At 38.0% G+C, this 19012-nt stretch overlaps 1 protein-coding gene across 3 annotated transcripts in view; it reads left to right on the plus strand.

Moving 5' to 3' along the window:
• Nucleotides 1–19012, plus strand: part of KIF21A (kinesin family member 21A) — a 76961-nt gene that overhangs the window by 41324 nt on the left and 16625 nt on the right. The window contains exons 19-32 of one of the 3 annotated variants that reach the window (XM_076328899.1): nt 55–162; nt 664–732; nt 843–1054; nt 1711–1864; nt 2251–2451; nt 3817–3918; nt 5691–5856; nt 6337–6357; nt 10195–10255; nt 10474–10528; nt 11907–12124; nt 16125–16235; nt 16794–16922; nt 18516–18554. In XM_076328899.1, the coding sequence (XP_076185014.1) occupies nt 55–162; nt 664–732; nt 843–1054; nt 1711–1864; nt 2251–2451; nt 3817–3918; nt 5691–5856; nt 6337–6357; nt 10195–10255; nt 10474–10528; nt 11907–12124; nt 16125–16235; nt 16794–16922; nt 18516–18554 (1646 nt within the window). The remainder of the gene's footprint in view (nt 1–54; nt 163–663; nt 733–842; nt 1055–1710; nt 1865–2250; nt 2452–3816; nt 3919–5690; nt 5857–6336; nt 6358–10194; nt 10256–10473; nt 10529–11906; nt 12125–16124; nt 16236–16793; nt 16923–18515; nt 18555–19012) is intronic. The other 2 variants (XM_076328906.1, XM_076328912.1) reach the window with 2 other exon arrangements.

Here is a 19012-nt window from a genome sequence, read left to right on the forward strand (position 1 = left end):
CAGGGAACAGCACTTCAGTGTAAACAGCTTTTCTAAGTGATGACCTCTTTACAGGTTCGCTTGATGAAACAAATGAAAGAAGAGCAGGAGAAAGCTAGAATGACTGAATCTAGAAGAAATAGAGAGATTGCACAGCTTAAAAAGGAGCAACGCAAACGAGAGGTGATTTGACAGAACTTTCATTTGGTATAAGCATCTATCATTATGATGTGCACCTGCTTGCAGGCACACACCATGTGTATATGCATTCACTGAGGCAGGCATGTACCTGTATATTTTCACTAGTCAAAATGCACATAATTGATTTGACTTCTAGGGTAACTCAGTTCCTAGCTTCAGGTGATAAGTGCAACAGAAAATAGAAGGCTTATTGAATATGTATATCGGTATTATTTTATTAGTGAATCTTCACAAAACTGTTGCTACCACCTTGCTTGCATGCAAGTATTCTTTTTGATAGAATATTGATATAGTGAATTGATATAGTGAAACACTAATTTTCATTCTGCACCAGGAAGAGCAAGAAACAATTGTGACTTGACCACTTCATGTCACAACAGTTTTGCAAACTTGTATTAATGTGTAAAGGTCTTTTCTTATACAATAAAGTCCTTGTGGCAGATAATGGGAAAAAAATCATGTGCTGCTTGTATTTTTTCACAGCATCAGCTCAAGCTTCTGGAAGCTCAGAAAAGAAATCAAGAAGTCATCTTACGTCGCAAAACTGAAGAGGTATTGTGGTAGAACAGTAATGCATCTTTGAAAACAGAATGATATTGTATTGCTGTAACTTAGAACACAGTTTTGGGGAGAGGTAATCGTGTCTCTGTACTCTGTTTCAGGTTACAGCCCTTCGTCGGCAAGTAAGGCCTCTGTCTGATAAAGTGGCAGGAAAAGTAAGTCGAAAGCTGAGCCTGCCTGAGCATCCTATACAGGAAGCAAGTTCTAGCTCATCAGTCGAGCACGATGGTTCAAGAACAGCAACACAGCAGAAGATGAGAATTCCTGTTGCAAGGGTTCAAGCGTTATCTGTAACTGCAACAAATGGAACAGGGTAAGGATTAAGACTGTTTAGTACTCTCTTAAGAGAACTGAAAATTGCATGGACTTTCTAGCGGATAATCTTGTGGTGATACATATTGCAGCAGTTGTTATTTTTCAAACTGCTGCCATGTAATGCTCATAAAATGGGCGTTTTACCGTTATCAAATGTAATTTGAGTTTTGTGGGTTTAAGACAGTGTGGAGTAATATAAAATGTCATTAAAGAACAAGTCATATTAAGAAACCCCAAAATTTCAAAATCCAGTTAATCTACTCTTAAAGAGAAATGCCCTTGGTGGTCCACTGCCAGAAAAACTTGTTGGAAAACACAGTTTAATGTATTAGGCTTATTGGTGATCTTCCACTGTGGTTTGAAGCAGATCCCCTTGTTAAATAGGGAACAACTCTCAGATGGTATTCAATTTCAATGGTGCATCATACAAGATGCCACAGTGTTTGGTACCTGTTTTTCAAATGCAATAAATTAGAGTGCAGTAGAGTTCAGGGCTGGGTGCAGGTAGCTGTCTGGTGCAATGAAAAACTGCAAGAAATTCTGCAAGAAATTAAGTTGTCTGTGAAAAATATTCTGGCTTGATCATTTTCACATTCAAATGTGTAATTGGACTACTTTAGTCTTAGCTGTATGTTTCTTTTGAATTTATCACAGAAAGAAATATCAGCGGAAAGCAGTGACAAGCAGAGTTTACTCCTCAAAGGCAGCCAGGATGAAATGGCAGTTACTTGAACGCAGAGTGACTGATATCATTATGCAGAGGATGACCATTTCCAATATGGAGGCAGATATGAACAGGTTACTTACGGTGGGTGATCTACTGTGCACTGTTGGCTGTATCATTGTATTGAATAAAGAGAGAGCAGTGCATTTATGTTTACTGTAAATGAATTGCTGTGATGGTGGCATAGGCAAAGTGACTTGGAATCCATTGCAGTCAATGAAGACTCTCTTAACAACTCCAGTAAGCATTTGGATCATGGGATTGCTGTGCTTAGTAAGAGATAAAAAGCACATTAATGGGAACATGTGCAAATATATTAATATATTCACATATATAACTTCTTCCTGTAGAAATCGTGATATGTTAGTTCAAGTATAACAAAGAAAGGAAAACAAAACAAAAAGGTGCTTAAATGTCCTAAGTGTTTACTAATTCCTTTTTATGTAATATTATGTCTTTGGGGAAAGTAGCAACGTGAAGAACTTACAAAAAGAAGAGAAAAGCTTTCAAAGAAAAGGGAGAAGCTTATCAAGGATGGGGGTGGCAGTGAAGCAGATAGAAATGTCCAAAACATAAATGAAGAGATGGAGTCACTAACTGCGAATATAGACTACATTAACGACAGCATTTCTGACTGCCAAGCAAACATTATGCAAATGGAGGAAGCAAAGGTAGGTCAAATATTAATGCAAAAATGGTAAAACGGAGAAAAGAAAAAGCAACCGTGTTAGCCTTGAAAATGTTCTCATTTAGAAATGAATTTTGTTTTGGTTGTATAATTATTGACCCAGGAAGTGAAAATTGGTGAAAACTTCGGTGAAGTTTGAAATGAAGAGTGTTTATACAACTGAACTTTCAGATCTGAGTTTTAATGTCAATAGTGTAATGCAAGTTAAGATTGCAAAGCATTTGAATGTCAAAGCTGATGCTTTCTATTCTGCTAGCATTAAATTAATATAATTCTTGGGACTGAAGGCTAACAGCTTGTATCCTCTTCCTGCATCTGTCGATATGCTTCCACTCCCTTGTATTGTTTTTGTATACTTTAAATATATTTAAATATATTTTTGTATGTGAGAATTTATGTAAATTCTTTATATTGCATTTCAGTATATTTTCAATTACGGAACAGTGGCTTTCTATAACTAAAGAGCCTTTTCAGGCCAAGTTGCTTGTTTAAGGTTGACATTTTCAAATAGTAATTTAGTAAAAGGAAATTGTCTATTACGATTGATGTAGAAATCTGAATATTACCAAAAGCAGTGAAATCCAAATGTGAAAACTCTTATAATGCGCATCATACATTACATGATCTAGCAGGAAGAATTTACCACATACAATCTCCTAGGTCTCTTGGCACGTGGTAGCATAAAGTCTGAACTGTAATACTTAACCGATATTTTTTTTATATGGCAGTGCTTGAGTTCTCCCTCTCCCACCTTGGGCTAATCTGTGCTTTAATGCATGTTACATCACCAGCAGCTTCTACTATTTTGCTCACATCAGGGTTTCTTGAATTTTGGACAGCATGGTGCAAGGTTACATGACTTTACCAGTAAAGAATTGGTGAACACAAACGTGAAACCAGGACAAAGGCTTAATAATTCTTAAGGGTACCAGAATGCTTAATACTGAGTGAGAATAATGGAAAGAAAAATGAGGAAAAGACTAGGGGGAGAAGTCTTCAAATGCATGAAGGCTGCAGAGATTGAAGAAATGCACTCATTTCTGCATCCACTGAGTAGCTTAGCTTGTAGAAAGAAGGGGTCTGAGTTGGAGTTTGATAAGAGCTTTCTAATAGGAAAGAAACTGAAGCACTGGAAGAGAGTGGGAAGGCTGCGGAGTCTGTACTGTGGGGTGTTTTGGGGATAGTTTGGAAAAGAAATCTTTCAGGCATGGTTTAGAGGTACCAAGGGGATGAACCGGGTGATGTTGCAGCGTCTTCACTGTTTGTTTTCTGTGATTTACTGTAATGATTTAAAAAAAAAAAAAAGGCATTTTTCACAGTCTGACTGTTTTTATTGTTGTACACGTAGGAAGAAGGAGAGACCTTGGATGTAACAGCAGTGATTAATGCTTGCACTTTGACAGAAGCTCGATATTTGCTTGATCACTTCCTCACAATGGGTATCAATAAGGTAATGTATTAAGTGAAATATGTGTGTGCCAGGACTATGCCATGTACAAGGAGCAGAGCTGTGCTGGCATAAAGACTGACTAATGCGCATTAGACAAAGCAAAGCTGGTCAACACTACTGAGTCACACCAGTTCTCAGTGTGAAGGCCCTTCAGATCCATTGTCCCCTTCAACCTATTGCCTGTTTTTCAACTCCCAGTAGAGCCTACTTCACTCTACTAATTGCCTCATGTTGTTCCTATAAGAGCACTAGCTTTACATAATCAAATAAATATCTTTCTATGTTTTTCAACAAGCTCCTAAAGAATGCTCAGGATCTCTTTTTAAAGACTGGCTTGGCCATTTCCTTAAAAATATGAGCCTTTAAAAAACTTGCTTTAAGGTATATATTGATGACTGGCATACTTTAGTCAGACTTCTACTTTTCAGTAGAGCAATAGGGGCTTTTTCTGAAAGCCTTTGGGAGTAATATTTTCGAAATGAGTATTTGGCAGTTTATAACCCTGTGCACACATGTATCACATGCTCTTGCTGCTGCTTTTCTTTCTGTTTGGAGCCCATATTCAGTGTCATTGAATCAAATGAAAGATTTCAAGGCTATTGAAATGGGCTTTGGGTCAGTCCCACGGACCAATTCTCTGTTCTTTTTTTTGCATTCTTGATTCATCACTATGCAGGTAATCAAAAAAGTTTGTGTGTTTTATATGGAGAAAAAAAAAAATTCCCACAATCACACTGGCTTCTGCAAATTTCAGTCTTGATTTTTTTTCAGCCCTTGGGTGTGTTGAAGGGATACCTAATTCCTTGCAGCAGAGTTAATGAAAAGAGTACCTCTAACTTACTCTAACAATTTCTCCTCATGATAAAAAGTTCCGTTATGTGAAGGTGTTTCTCCTCTTTCTGATAAGTATTTATCGTGTAGAAAAACTGAGGGTATGTTTTCTTGCAAAATTGGTCATGCCTGCTGTCTGTTCTGTTGTCTGTTTCCACATGCAAAATGTGTCTATTGATACGTTGTTTTAGTTCATGATAAAATCAATCTAATGTGTAAGTCCATAGTACTACACTTCTTTCTCAATTGCTAGCACTCAAAGTCATCTGTTATCCTACAAGTCTTTCAGAAGATGTGTTGTACCTTCATGTTTCTTCTATTTGGAAACCATTCTCTGTAAATTTCCTTGGCTACATTTTCTACAACTAAAAAATTCCCACTAATCCATGGGTCTAGGGAAGTTCCCTTAGAATGGATTCTCTCTTAAGTTAGGCCATGAGATCTTTCAGCAGAAGCTGAAAGTTCACTGAGTGATTCTGTAGGAAAGATTACAGTTCCGGGGTTGGCGGGTTTTTTTTTTTGGTTGGTTGGTTTTTGGGGGTGTTTTTGCTGTTTGTTATAGAGTATCATAGGTAAGAATTAAAACAAAAAAAGTACTTGTGAAAAATGGAGGTGCTGATTTTTTTCAGATGCTTGCTACTCTTAAATAAATGCAAAGAATCCATGAATTGTACTTGGGAGTCATGTCCAACTTTGCCTTGCAAATATGCATCTAGTGGCTGAGTCTGAGGAGCACAAGTTAAATGAATGCTTAATAAGGCTCTTCTAAAAAAACCAAAGAAGGACCTTTAGTTGACACAATCTTTAGGATATGAGAGGAAGGTTACAATGTACATGTTGTTTGTGTTTGTAGTTTTTAAAAAGTTTGGACAATTTTCATTTTGTAACAAAAGAGTTGTGATAAAGCATTTGTTATCTTTTTCTTTCTTTCTCTCTCCTAGGGTCTCCAAGCAGCTCAGAAAGAAGCTCAGATCAAAGTTCTTGAGGGACGCCTTAAGCAGACAGAAATTACTAGTGCTACTCAAAACCAACTGCTGTTTCATATGCTAAAAGAAAAAGCTGAGTTAAATCCTGAACTTGATGCTTTGCTGGGTCATGCTTTGCAAGGTAATTTTGTCATCTTGTGTTCTGAATAGTCAGCTGCATGTCATGGTTTGCCTTTCATGCATGCTGTACTGGGCATTCTAGGCTATTTCTTTTCTGAATAGATGCTGTATTTTAACATCTCAAACTTTATTTCACAATTGATGTGCATGTATGTTAAGTATATCCCTTCAGCAGTGAAATGTAGGAAATAAATTTAAATAATCTGCTTATTTTTACAAAAGACTACGCATTTACAATTTGGTATGATTTTAACTTCTAAATGTGAAATTTTAAATATGCAATCCTGTTCAATCATCATATGTTAGTGATTTTGAAAGTGGCATCATATGTCTTTTACGGCATCTATTCTGCTTCTCATGAGATGATATTAAGAAAAATTTAGAATACATTTGGGTACTTTTGTTTTATTTCTTTTTTTATAAATGGATATGTTTTGATTGGAGTGTTGCTTTTGTTTCCTTGTTGCTGTTATTTACACAGACCTAGATAGCATACCGCTGGGTAAGTATGTTTAGCTTTCTGTGTACTGTACAGCTGCATGAGTTACTAATTCATTCATGTTCACTAACTGGTGCATCTTAGAATTTGTGAGTGTGTGAAGTTTGCATGAGCTATTCTGTAAATGTACTCATTATCATGAGCTTACAGAGCATTTCTTCCTTTCTGAAACCACCCGTAGCCCTCATGTTAGTTAGATTTGTCAGATGAGAAGTGAACACAGTAAGCAGAGCTGTATTTCAAATTTATGACTTGCTGCTTACGAACCTATAGTATGTTCAGACTACATAAAGCTATTTCATGATACACTACTGCTGTAGTTGTGACAAATTCTGCTCATCTTTTTAGGTCTGAAAAAAAGTAATTCTTAGCATGCAGGTCATTTTTAACCTTTTGCAGATAGCTCATTTTGTAATGTAAATATTGTACAGAATGCAGATTATATCTCACTTTTTCAATTGGGTTTAGTTACTGAGTCTTTTGTTGTTGTTGCTTTTAAATGATTCCCAAATACATTATGTTTATTTTCTCCCCTCCCTTGCTCCTAGCCACAAAATCGGCTATGTCTGAAACTTGAAAAAAATATTCCTGATGTCAGTAACAGTTCCTTTTGTATTGTCTCGTGTTACTTCTAATCCCATTATGCTGTTCTGTGCTAGTTTGCATAGGCATCTGAAACATTTCAAAAGCACAAGACTACCTGAAAGTGTATAGATCATCATCTGGTGTAAGCTGGTGAGAACTTTGCTAGCTTCCTGACGGGTGACACCTGAAGATCTGTGTCAGGGCATCTTGCTGCATATGGCCAGTATTTGTTCAGGAACCTCAGTGGTTATTAATATCATAGTGTATCTAAAATAGACCCTTAATGTGTGTGCATGTGTGTGTGTTCACCCCTGTTGGAGTGAGAGCAATGTTTCTCTAGCCAGGAAGTTAGCGTTGCGTTTTCTTCATCTCTGGACAGGCTTTTACTTATTAACAGCATCTGGAGCAGTGGAAAGACACTTGTTAAACGCATTGAAACAGTAGATCTATCGTCAACGCTTTATAGGAAGGAAACTTCACTATGGGTGTATCTCGGCTGAATATGCTGTACTAACCTCAGTCCACACTGAAATCCAAACTGTTGATAGTCTGTGCTTTGTAGGTCACTAGCGGCTAAACGTTTTTAGCTGTAGGGAGTTCAGACACCGTTGTAGTGAGGCTTCAGGGCTGGGACTGCCAGCTGGTCAGCAGGGACTCTGTTGGTGCAGAGGCTCCCTGGTAACCTGACATGATTCCCAGAGGTGGTTGTGTGGGTGGCAGCAGATCCTGAGACCAGTTTCACCAGGCTGCCTTGACAGATCAGTGGCAGTACCCAGCCAGCCCTATCCGAAGCAGAGGGGTTGCACTTCCAGGGTGCTTGTGAACCATTCCCTTGATGCCTATTTTTAGCTCTGACATCTTCAAAAGTTCTTAGCCATTTAAATACACTTGACTTGAAGTTTGGGCATTTGCCAGTGTAGTAGTGCACCTGCATTCAAGCGTAGACTTAAGAAAAGGGTTCAGTCTGCAGCAAAGCACATCACAGGCTTCAGTTTTGACCCTCAGAATGGGTTTTAAATGCACACCTGCCTTGTGTGGGGATGAACCATCTGCCATTCGCTATCCCATCTGCTCTTGTGAAGAGTTAACATGACCACGAAGTTGAGTCCTGAAGTGTCGCTGGAGTGACTCCTTTCTGAAGAATTGTAGAAGCTGCTTTTCCTCCTCACCTGTGACATCTGGACATTCATGGATGTGACTCACAGCCATGTATGTGCAGATCTTAAGAGGGTTGGTCAAATGTCATTTCCTCTGGATGAACTGTGCTGGTGTATTGCATTGTACTGGTACTGTCCAGTTGCCTCTGCATGAGGAAAAAGAGAAGTCATCAGAAAAGCTCTCCACTGTTCTTCAATCATTGGTTTATTAGCAGTCATCTCAGATGCTCCTCGCATGCAGTACTGCCTTCACTAACTTTATTGCTCCTTTCATCTCTCACTCAGGACTTCTTGCAGAATCTTGCTCTTCTGCCGCCTCTTATTTCTTTTGTGGATTCTGTGTGCTGGTTTCTACCTGGAGGCTTCTTGCAGTCTTCCTGTGCTGAATTGCAGACAAACTGAAGAAAAGTATCAATACATGTCAGGTCACAGATAAAATCCCATCTTTTGTGGCTATCCCATGCTTTCTACTTTGCCTGTAAAAGCTGTTTGCAAGTTCTTGGAGAAGGGGATGAAGTAACATCACTCTAATATGAAACTTATAATTAAAAAAAAATGCATTTATTTTATTGATGCTGCTTTTGTGCCTTGCTAGAAGGAGCAGTACTCTAGATCCCCTCTTCTGCAGAAGACACAGAATAATAACGTGTATAGAAAAGGTTTAATGTAGGCTCAAATCTGGGATGGAACAAAAAAGAAAGTTCAGAGTGCTATTCCTGTGACTCTGCTTTCTTTATAAAATTGTTGTATTTCTGGTAATTAAGATTACATTGTTGAAACTAATACAGCAGTTGAGTGCCTCTGAAGTGCATTGTTGGTGCGAGATTGATGTATGGTTTTGACTTTTTCAGCAAACATTTTTAGATTTAGCATACACAAGAAGGCAGCATTTTCCTTTTCTTTTCTTCATTCTTTCTCAGAATTCAGCTGGAGACTATATATCTTTCCTTCCTTTCTCCAAAGCATGAACTTGCACTTAAAACATATACATGGACAAACCTATTTTAATATGGGTACCGAATATATTGGTTCTGTGCATTACAAATGGTATCTGCTTTCTGGCAGAAATTAATAAACTTAAAGTGTCTCTAATAACAAAGAAGAGATCTAATGGAATGTCATTAGAAGATTATTTAACCCTTAAAATTTCATGAGTATGTTAAAAAATAAGGGATTTTGCTTGCAGGAATGTATTACCGATGTCCTTAAACCATGCTAAAAATGTATTATTAGAATCATATGCAAGTTAGGGGATTTGGTTTCCCAACAGTTTGGAACTGATTGTACATATGCCGTGGACTGCTTGTCTCAGCTTAATGTTTTGCACTGTTTGCATGCAGTCATGTTAATCTGATGTTTGACAGCCTTAGTGTGTGACATGCATGCTGGTTTTGTCTTTTGTGGACATTTTACTTCAGGAGCATTTCTGTTGAACAGCTTCGTTGTACAATTAACTTCAATCCAATTAATCTCTTTTTCGGAAGCAGTTCTATAGTATTAAATGGTGGCATCATCCTGTTTTGAAACCTAAATGCTTGTATACTAATGAAGTGCTTGCTTCTTGTCAGCCCAAATGGTGCCATTCTATATAAGCTGAGGCTGAGCCTCAGCTCACTAGCTAGTTAAAAATACAATTTTTTTCATTATAACCAGGCTGATTCTGTCTTAGAGCAAGAAGATGACAAAAAAAAAAAAGGAGGAGGAAGAGACTTCCTCACTGTCCATTGATTTACATCCTGTCTCTTCCATGTCTTGCAGTTAATTTCCTTTGCTTTATCTTCTTTCTTACAGATTTCTTTCTAGAATTTATTTCTAGTTTTGTCATCCCTGTTGCTCTGCTACAATAAATAGAGGACCACATTTGGCACAGTATACCTAGGTGTATGATTTATTTAGATTGTATGAAAAAACTTAGTTTAGATACCAGGAAAATTCAATGGCGACTGGCTAGCAAATAGTCAAGATATTTCGAAAATCCCTGCCTTTCGTATGCTGTTCATCTACATTCAGCATTCTGAGCTGTTTTGTATAGCACTTAAAACCTGCACGTCCTGTTGTAGACAGACAGACTAACATGATTCTTTTGGAAATTTTCTAGAAAATTTGGAAGATAGTACTGATGAGGATGCCCCATTGCATAGTCCTGGGACAGAAGGAAGGTAAGCAATCTTTGTTAACAGGTAACTGGATCTGGTTCTAGAAAAATTACTGTCACTTCTTCTTCTTGTAACGCATCATGTATGCATTAGAAGATACCTCTGACATTGTTCTGTTTCATTTTGCTCACCATTTTAGTAGAAAGAAGAATTAAATAAAAATACACATTCTGCGTAAATATGACTATTTACTTCTAACTGCTATGCAATTTTTCTTTTAGTTCATTATCTTCAGATCTTTTGAAGCTTTGTGGTGAAGTCAAACCCAAAAGCAAGGTAGGCTGTACAATGATGATGATAATTCATACTTTAATGGCACCTTCTGGGGAATGTTCTTGCTTTGCTCTAGAGACATTAGTGAATGAAGACATGCAAAAGGTGAACCGACGTACCGTTCATGTGATTTGTATGTAATATGCTTTTGTGTGATCCTCCTCTCTGAGAAGCAATGATAAAAATGTACTTTTTCAATATTTTGTGGTCGAATATTTATAGTTTCAGAAAGAGATATGTTCTTCCAATTACTTGCACTCCAAACGGGAGTAGATTTGCAATTTAGTATTAGTTAGGCTGCAATTTAAAGTTAATGCCAGTGGGAACTGTGAACAAGCTTATTGTTTGCAATTTGCTTCTGTGGTCATAGAAATGTAAAGGAAGTTTATAAAATAAACTGAAGTTTGACCTCCAGGCTCTTAATTACAGTTGGCATTGGAGGAATATATCTAGGCTGGCTGCAGTTTAATATTAATGGCAGTGGCAACTGGAAACACGCAGACTGCAATTTTGCTTCTGTGCTCACAGGAGCATAAACAAAGTTGGCAAAGTAAATAGAAGCTTAGCCTCCATTCTTCTAACTACAGTTGGCTTTGGAGGAATATATCTAGGTTGGCTGTTGCATTATTGGTAGCGTTCGTTGGTGTGCAGCTCTTTTTGGGCAGGTAACCTGAGTGAGTTTGGTCTGAAAACGTTGGCATAAAATAAACAATGTCATTTTTGTAATGGCTTTGTTCAGACTGGACCTTTGTATTCCCCAGTGGCCTTTCTTTCCTCGAGGAATAGATCTTAATTTCACAGCATCATGACACCTAACATGTATGATCAGTTTTTTAAGAATGACTGTATTGCACAAAGCTCAGCTCATTTGTGAGGTTTTCTGTTGTTTTCAAATTGTTGAAATGCTGAGCAAATCTTAATTCATGTTGGCCTAAACTACTTTTGAAGTGATGTAAACTAAGTAAGAAGCAGAGTTTTCATATCAGAAGAAGCATCAGTGTAAGAAGTCATGACAATGTAATTGTAGCTGTTTAAATTCACACTTTGCTTTATTCCTCTCTGCTTTATAACGTTTCATTTGGACAAACCTTAGGAGAGTAATATTGTACTCCTCTAGTATTGACAGGCACTTGTAGTTGGTTGAAAGGATATCCTTGGAAACCAGTTGTCAAATCAGTGTTTCATGCTGTTGAATTTAACTTGCCTCCTCTGAAATCGTTGCCAAAGTGTAGAGGTGAGCTCTTTTATTTAGTTTCTAAAGGTAGTTGCCAAGTGAATTAAGGGGGATGCTAATTACCAGCTAATGATAAGTTTAAATGTAGCACTCTTGACACATACTATGAAATGTTTAAGTCGCAACTTGGTTTTCATTTGTCTCCAGGCCCGCCGGAGGACCACTACCCAGATGGAATTGCTATATGCAGACAGCAGCGATTTAGTCTCTGACATCAGTGCTGCAGACTCTACTTTGGCTGGCCCTCTTGCATCAGTTGCAGAAACCCAAGAAAGTGGGACGGCTGCTGACACAAATGATACTTCTGCTAGGGACAGAGAGTTTATTCCCCCACCATCTGGCTTACCTTCTAAGATAGGCAGCATGTAAGTCTGGCCATGCTGTACTAATTGTCCTTTGCTTTTGAAAAAATGCATGTTGCCAATTTCTTGTAATCTATTATTTTAACTTTACAAACGAGGTTGATATACTTGAAGCTTACTAAATAATACTGACAAAGCTCCTCCTTCTTTTCTGCCATCACCACTCTAGAAAGTATAAATGCACTGTTTTAAGTAATGTGTTTCTTACTGAAGATGTAAGTTCTGTTAAGTTGCTTTGTCATAGGAAAATTATTGTAGCCTTGTTTCTAAGTAGTGGGAAAAAATCCATCTAGTATCTTGGATAATTTGCTTTATTAGTGCTATGGGAAATGCACATTCTAGGGAGGTAGTGAGAATCTGCTTAGAACAGCAGAGAGATAAAAAAAAAAACCACCACCACAAAACCCAACCAAAAAACTTTATATAATATAGTAATAGTATCTGTATATGGTCCTAACTATTGGGTAAAAACTTTGAGAGTCATCTTGTGTGGACCATGCTTAAAATGAAAAAGTCTATACAGTAATAGAGCGTACAAGTGTAAAGCTGAAAGAAACATGTTGGATATTATGAATCCTCAAATCCTTTCTGTTTGCAGGGTTGCTCTTACCTGCAGAACAGTTTTACTAATTGCAAGTATTACTTGATGACAAATAGAACTAAAAATTTTGGTTTTGTCTTTTTACTTTGGGGCCAGCAGGTCTCTCACATGCACTCTTTTTTCTTTTTTTCCACTTGCTCTTGCTGTTCTCTTTATATTTACCAATATCACTGTTGGCTATTAGCCATTCACTGCTAGAGACCCTTTTCTTGGCTTTTTAGGTACTAGCTCCTATATTGCACAAACTCATGCGTAAACTGAATGCGCTTGCCACATTCAGTGATATGGAAAGACTGTATCCCATAGCTATCTTCATGTTACAGATTCTGGAATTACGCATCTTTTACTATCCATCTGTCCTATTTGCATAATATTTTTACAGCAGTCTCCATCTAATGTACACATTTGCAATTTGTATTATTTTTACCATGTATTTCCAGCATGTGCTTGAGGTGGCAATCATGAACAGTAAAACACTGCTGACAGCAATTATTAACCCATGCTGATGGCTTCAGTGCATTTTACAAGTAGAATCTGCTTGGAAAGAATGCTCTTGGGGGTGAGGATAGGTGGAGAAACCCACTTGTTTCAGCAGTTAGTGTGAGATCACTAGAGACTTTTGAAGCTTCAAGATTTAAAACGTCAAGTGTTATGACCTGGCATCCAAGACTCAGGTAATACCAACTTTTGCCTCACTCCATCTTCTAGAATGTATTCATTTGTGAAAGTGAGACAACAACGAGGCAAAACAGGATTTTCCAAAAAACTGCGTTCTGTGAGCATTAGAGTTACACGCTGTCAGTAAATCAATTCAATCAGCAGTATATTTGGGTTTGTTATTGATCATGTTTTAGCAGATAAGTGATCAAAAATTCCCACAATCTATCTGCAGTGACTTCCTCACTGTAATTAAGATGCTTTTTCAAAACTAGAACTCAGTATACTTTATATAGAATTGCTATTTTTGCTGGTCACTGGTCATTGTTAAGAAAGGTTGTCTGTGAGCCATCTGGCCTTCCTGTATGGGCCTGCAGTGCCATCATATCTCTTGTAATAAAATACATTCTTCTGGAGCAGAGTGTGGTCTTATTTGCAATAAATATTATCTCCCTCGCGCCACTTACTTAAGTGGCATTCAGGGATGTAGAAGCAGTAACAGTGATCCAAAATATGCATTCTCTGGAAGCGACAGAAATTAATTATATGCTTAGGTGCAAATTTAGGTGTCTGCATATGTACAAACTGCTCTACTCTGGAAACCCCTCAGTTTTCTCAGATCTGTGGTGATTCAGAGAGACACTTAAATGCATGTGGGCAACAGTTAGTTTGGTTGGAATTCTGTTTACATCTAGTGCTGTTGTCCTTCGATATGCTCATCTAATCTACAGCAGCCTCTTCAGAGTAGAGTGGTCTCCTGTAGGTCTTGTGCCAGCTCTGCTCAGATGTCTGATATCCTGGGAAATCTAAAAGGGCACTGGAAACCTGTAATTAGGTGTGTGTCTTGCTCCTTTTCGTTCAGGTCATTGACATCGTGCACCTGTTTTTTACATCTGTGCTCTGGAAGTTCATTCCAGCAAGACTGCTGCATTTTTATAATACGCATTTCCAGGCTTTCAAAAAGAATTCATATTATGATCATGCTCTTTACACCTTCTGAGGATGTGCCACTGTGGAGTCAAAGATGGAAGACTCAAGGGGCAGGTAGAGAGTGAGCAAGAGGGAGCTGGCTCCATGTCTGAGTATGCAGGATGCTGGTGTGAGGCAGAGAAGCTTGGGTTCCAGTTGCTGGTGTGGTTTGTTTAATCTAGTAGCTGCACAGTAGCTGCACATAGGCAACCATGGCAGTGGAGACTATAACCCAAGTCTGTCATTCTTGCTGAAAGATCTAGCTGTCGGGCTGATGATAGGATTTGCCTTGTGACCGCAGGACTTTTGCATTCCTAAATGCATACTGGTCCAGCATAAAGAGAGGGGGGAGTGTGTCCTGTTCCGCTTTTTTTTTTCTTTCCCTGTCCTTTGCAGAGTATGCCTAGAGGTAAGGGAGCCCTGCAGAGAAATGGGTGCTCTGGCCTTGAGGAAAGAATTTAACCTTCCCCTTCTTTTTGTGTACTTTAACTGCTAGGCTTTTGTGCAAAACCAGGCAGGTTATCACTTGTCTTCCTTTTCCTGTCTTTTGAAGACCCTGGGGGGACTCTAGGGTCTGCACGCAACTCTTGGCACTAGGTTCTACAGGTAGGACCTCCACCTTCCAATTAGGGCTTGTGTTCAGTGTGCGTGTGATCGCTTGAGACAGTCTCAGCTACTTGAGTCAAGTAGCTGTTCTTGGTTGTGCATTCCTTGGTAAATCATGTTATTCTGCATGCCAGTCCCCAGATAGATTTTTATATAGCACAGACTTTCTGTGGGAAACTGGTACAGCTTTTCTCGTGTAGAGAAGTTGCAGCTGTGTAAATCCAGAGCCTGTAGAGCTCTGAGATCAGATGCTAGTAACTGTGTCAGGCAGGTGGCCTGCCAACTGAACTTTGTCTGCTTAATAAAGTTGTGTGGCACAAAACCACTTTCAGAATCTGCTTTCTCTCTTTTAGTAAGTGTTTCTGGTCCTTAAGTTAGTAGAAACAACTTCTAAAAACAAGAAAAAAAGATAAACCAAAGCAAATGTTTTTTGATTGCCCAGCTAGTGAGAAATGGGAGCTCAGAAGAGTGGAGACCATCCAGATTCCCTTTTTTTTTTTTTTATCTGACTGTGGTAAAATGATGATATTTGGGTGTCAGCATTAATGTTGCACTCTTGATCCTTTTCGCTATTTTTAATGGGGACTAAAACGTTGGGAGAAAGACCATAGTGACTGTGAACTGGAATTATTTCAGAGAAAGAACTAGAGAGACAAAGGAGGGATGGAAAGCAAGGAAGAAGGGAAGGGGGGTTCCTAATTTTGAATTTGATATTGAAACATGAATATGTTAATGCAAAGTTTAATTCATATGTAAGAGTCATCATGATTTCTCTGTTCTTCATGTCTGTAAGTGGTCTATTGTAGATGCAAGTTGTGGAATCTGAAATTCTAGATCTTAGTCAGACCTTCCATCTTTTCCATGCTCTTAATGTGAGATGCATACTCTGCTGTATTTATTTTAGTCAGTCTCTTTAATTGTTGAATTAGTAGATCTCCTTTGCATATTCAGTATCTGGCTCTTCATATGTTGATGAACATATGTTAATAAACTTGGTGTATTTTTATATTAAAATGTGAGAACACATTTAGAGTTTGTAGATTCAAGAAAGACAATAATAGGTTAAGCACATTCTGAAATTTGATATCAGAGTGGGAGAATGACAGCTAATGTAAGAAAAGCAATTACGTAAAGGGCCTTAAAGTAAGATAATGATTCCTCTTGCTTTAGTTCTAGACAGCCATCTCTGTCAGAGAAGAAGATACCGGAGCCTTCACCTTTAGCCAAGAGAAAAGCCTATGAGAAAACAATGGAAAAGACAAAGGCAAAAGAACAGAAACTGTAAGATTCTTTTAAATTTTTCTCTGAAATAATTTAAACCTTGGGTATATTTTCTTGAAAAATAAATTGTATTTTTCTATTTCTTTAATTCTAGGACAGTTTGTATTGTTGGCAGTGAAATTATTCACTGCTCAAATTCTGCGTGTGGGTTTTTCTTTTTCCAGAGTATTTTTCTGTACAAAATAACTCAGGAGCAGAGCCCTGAGATAATACCCTTTGGAGCATTTGCAAATGACTTTTTTTTTTTTTTTTTTAAATGGAAGTCATCAATTTCTCTAAAAAACCTGCAGTTTTATAAGAATTTCTTCACTTTACATATGTGTGCATTCTAGCTGGAGCTTTCACTGTTAGCACGTAAACTTTGAACGTTGTGCCACCTTGCACTCTGCAGCAGTTTGTGGTCTTAAGTTTATTATCTTCTCTAGGAAACATCTGTAGCTAGCATTATAATTTTATTTATTCGCTTAAGAAAAAAGCATCTAACATTTGAGGCATGTTGCATTTAACTTCTCTAACCATTCATAACCTGTTAAAGAAGATGTTCTTTTTTTCTTGTAGCTCAGATTCTGGAGCCCCAGAGGCTAGTCTGTCACCTCCTACTTCCCCACCAAGCCGGCCCCGTAATGAAATGAATGTTTTTAGTCGTCTTACTGTTTCTCAGGGAAACACATCAGTTCAGCAGGATAAGTAAGTCACAGAGGGAAGCCTCAGCCCCCAACCAGGGAATTGCAAAGTGCACTCAGTGTAGTATCTGTTAGATATTTTGCCCTTCTGCAAGACAGGAGGAGACATTTCTTGTGTTTTCATGTAGTTTTCAAAGAAAATATTTTAAACTTCCATGGAACCATTGTAAAAATTCAAGAAAAGCAATTTCCTGCTGAACCTTGTTTCCTGTTTTCTAGGCTATGTCTGGTATTTGTAGTTTTAAACCCAAAATAGAAAAGAACGGTAGAATTCTTAGATGTATGTGTATTTGTGTGCGTGTTTACACTTGAAAGTAGGATTTAGCTGACAATTTAGGAAATAGTGCTTTTGACAGTTATTCGGTTACTCCAGCGTCGCTCCAAGTGCTGTCACAACAGCACCCTGGAGGATGGGATGTTGAAATGGCTACAACACAGTTGTTTAGAGATCATCCAAATTGTTGAACAGACTGACTTTAGGAGGTGATCTGGAGGAGCAGATGATATTTATATCTTGTTTAGAAGAATTAGAGCTTGGTTTCCTGGTATGTTAGGCATCTGTTTCTGTAGGAGCCTTACTCCAAATTGCAGTGAACTTGACCAGAATCTTTATTGCAGGTTTCAGTACTGATACTAGTCCCATGCAGCACTTACGAACTGCAACTCAGACTTAGAATAAACCTTTAGTTCTGACTGTAGCAAGACAAGAAATTGCTCTTGTCTGTTTACACTACCGTTTTTCAGAAAACTTTGGGCTTTTTCAGTGGTCTACAGCGTCACCAAGCAGCAGCTTGCGAGGCTTTCGGTAGTTTAACTGTGCTTGTAACTTCTTTATCTTAGCTATGTTACCTGTATCTTATTGCTAACTCCCACCTAACCGTTTTCATTTTCTCTGGACTGACTTTGAAGTCAAATTGAAACTGCTGAATCTGTTTGATTGGGGTTGAAGATGAAGGACATCTTAAGACATACTGCAAATGTTCATGCCGGGGGGGGGGGGGGGGGGGGATTTTTTCTTGTTGTGTGTTTTCTTGTTTTTTATTTTTAAACATTTTTGAAAATGAGAGGTGAAGGATTTTGAACTTAGGGTCGTTTGCAAATTGCTGTTCTTATTTCTGTGGGCTATCGATATGTTTAATATTTATATTTTTATGATTAACATTTTACATGTTTCTTCTACACTTAACAGGCATTGATGTTCGGAATTTTTTTTCCTTTTGATATTTTCAACAAGCACTATGTTATGGAGGTTAAATTATGCATCCATCTTCTCTTTTTACTTTGTTGGCTTTACTTCTGTAAGAAAATATTGGGGAAATAAGAAATGTCTCAGCTGGTGTTACTCAGCCTCTTGGGCTGAGACAGTCTACCAGTGTAACTTACTGCTGAGAGTGCTATTTTAAGATTATTATTCCGCCCCCCTCCCCATATTATCACGGGTTTAAGGTATACCCTGAGCAATGCTGCATATACTGTATGTGGATTTGCATTGCTTTTCTGAATTGGCCATGCTGTTGTTTGTTCTTCTCACATGGAGGCTTTACTTTGCTGATACCTGTATTCTTTCTCCTCACAATTCCACCACTGTTGATTGTAGGTCTGATGAAAGTGATTCCTCTCTGTTGGAGGTACACAGGTACTCTCTCTTTCTCTTTTCTGTTTTCTTGGCATCTCGCACTGAAGTTATTCCAGTTTTTAGGAAATTTCATTTTGCTGCATGAATTTTCCTGATACTTGTGCACTGTATCTCTTTTGCTTTTGCCAGAGGTTTAAAAATCTGAAATTTTGGTCAAGCATGTCTCCCCATCTCCTTTTTTAGGTGTTCTTTATTGTTGTTGAGCATGTCAGGTTTTTTTCTTTTTAAATGAAGTATGGTATAAACCTTTCCTTAGACATATTCTTTCTCTCTTTGTTTTCTTTAAAAAAAGAGGAGCAGACATTTTCTTAGGTTTTATATGCTTCTCTCTTTCTTTTTGTTTTTCTTGTTCAGTTTTATACTTTGGTGACTAAAAATTAAATCCCAGCGTAAATAAAACTGAGTAGGGTTTTTATTATCTCTTTCTGACAGAACGCACAGTGGCTTAAGGGATGAAA

This window comes from Aptenodytes patagonicus, chromosome 1 (assembly GCF_965638725.1).
Source record: "Aptenodytes patagonicus chromosome 1, bAptPat1.pri.cur, whole genome shotgun sequence".
Classification (NCBI taxonomy): Eukaryota; Metazoa; Chordata; class Aves; order Sphenisciformes; family Spheniscidae; genus Aptenodytes; species Aptenodytes patagonicus.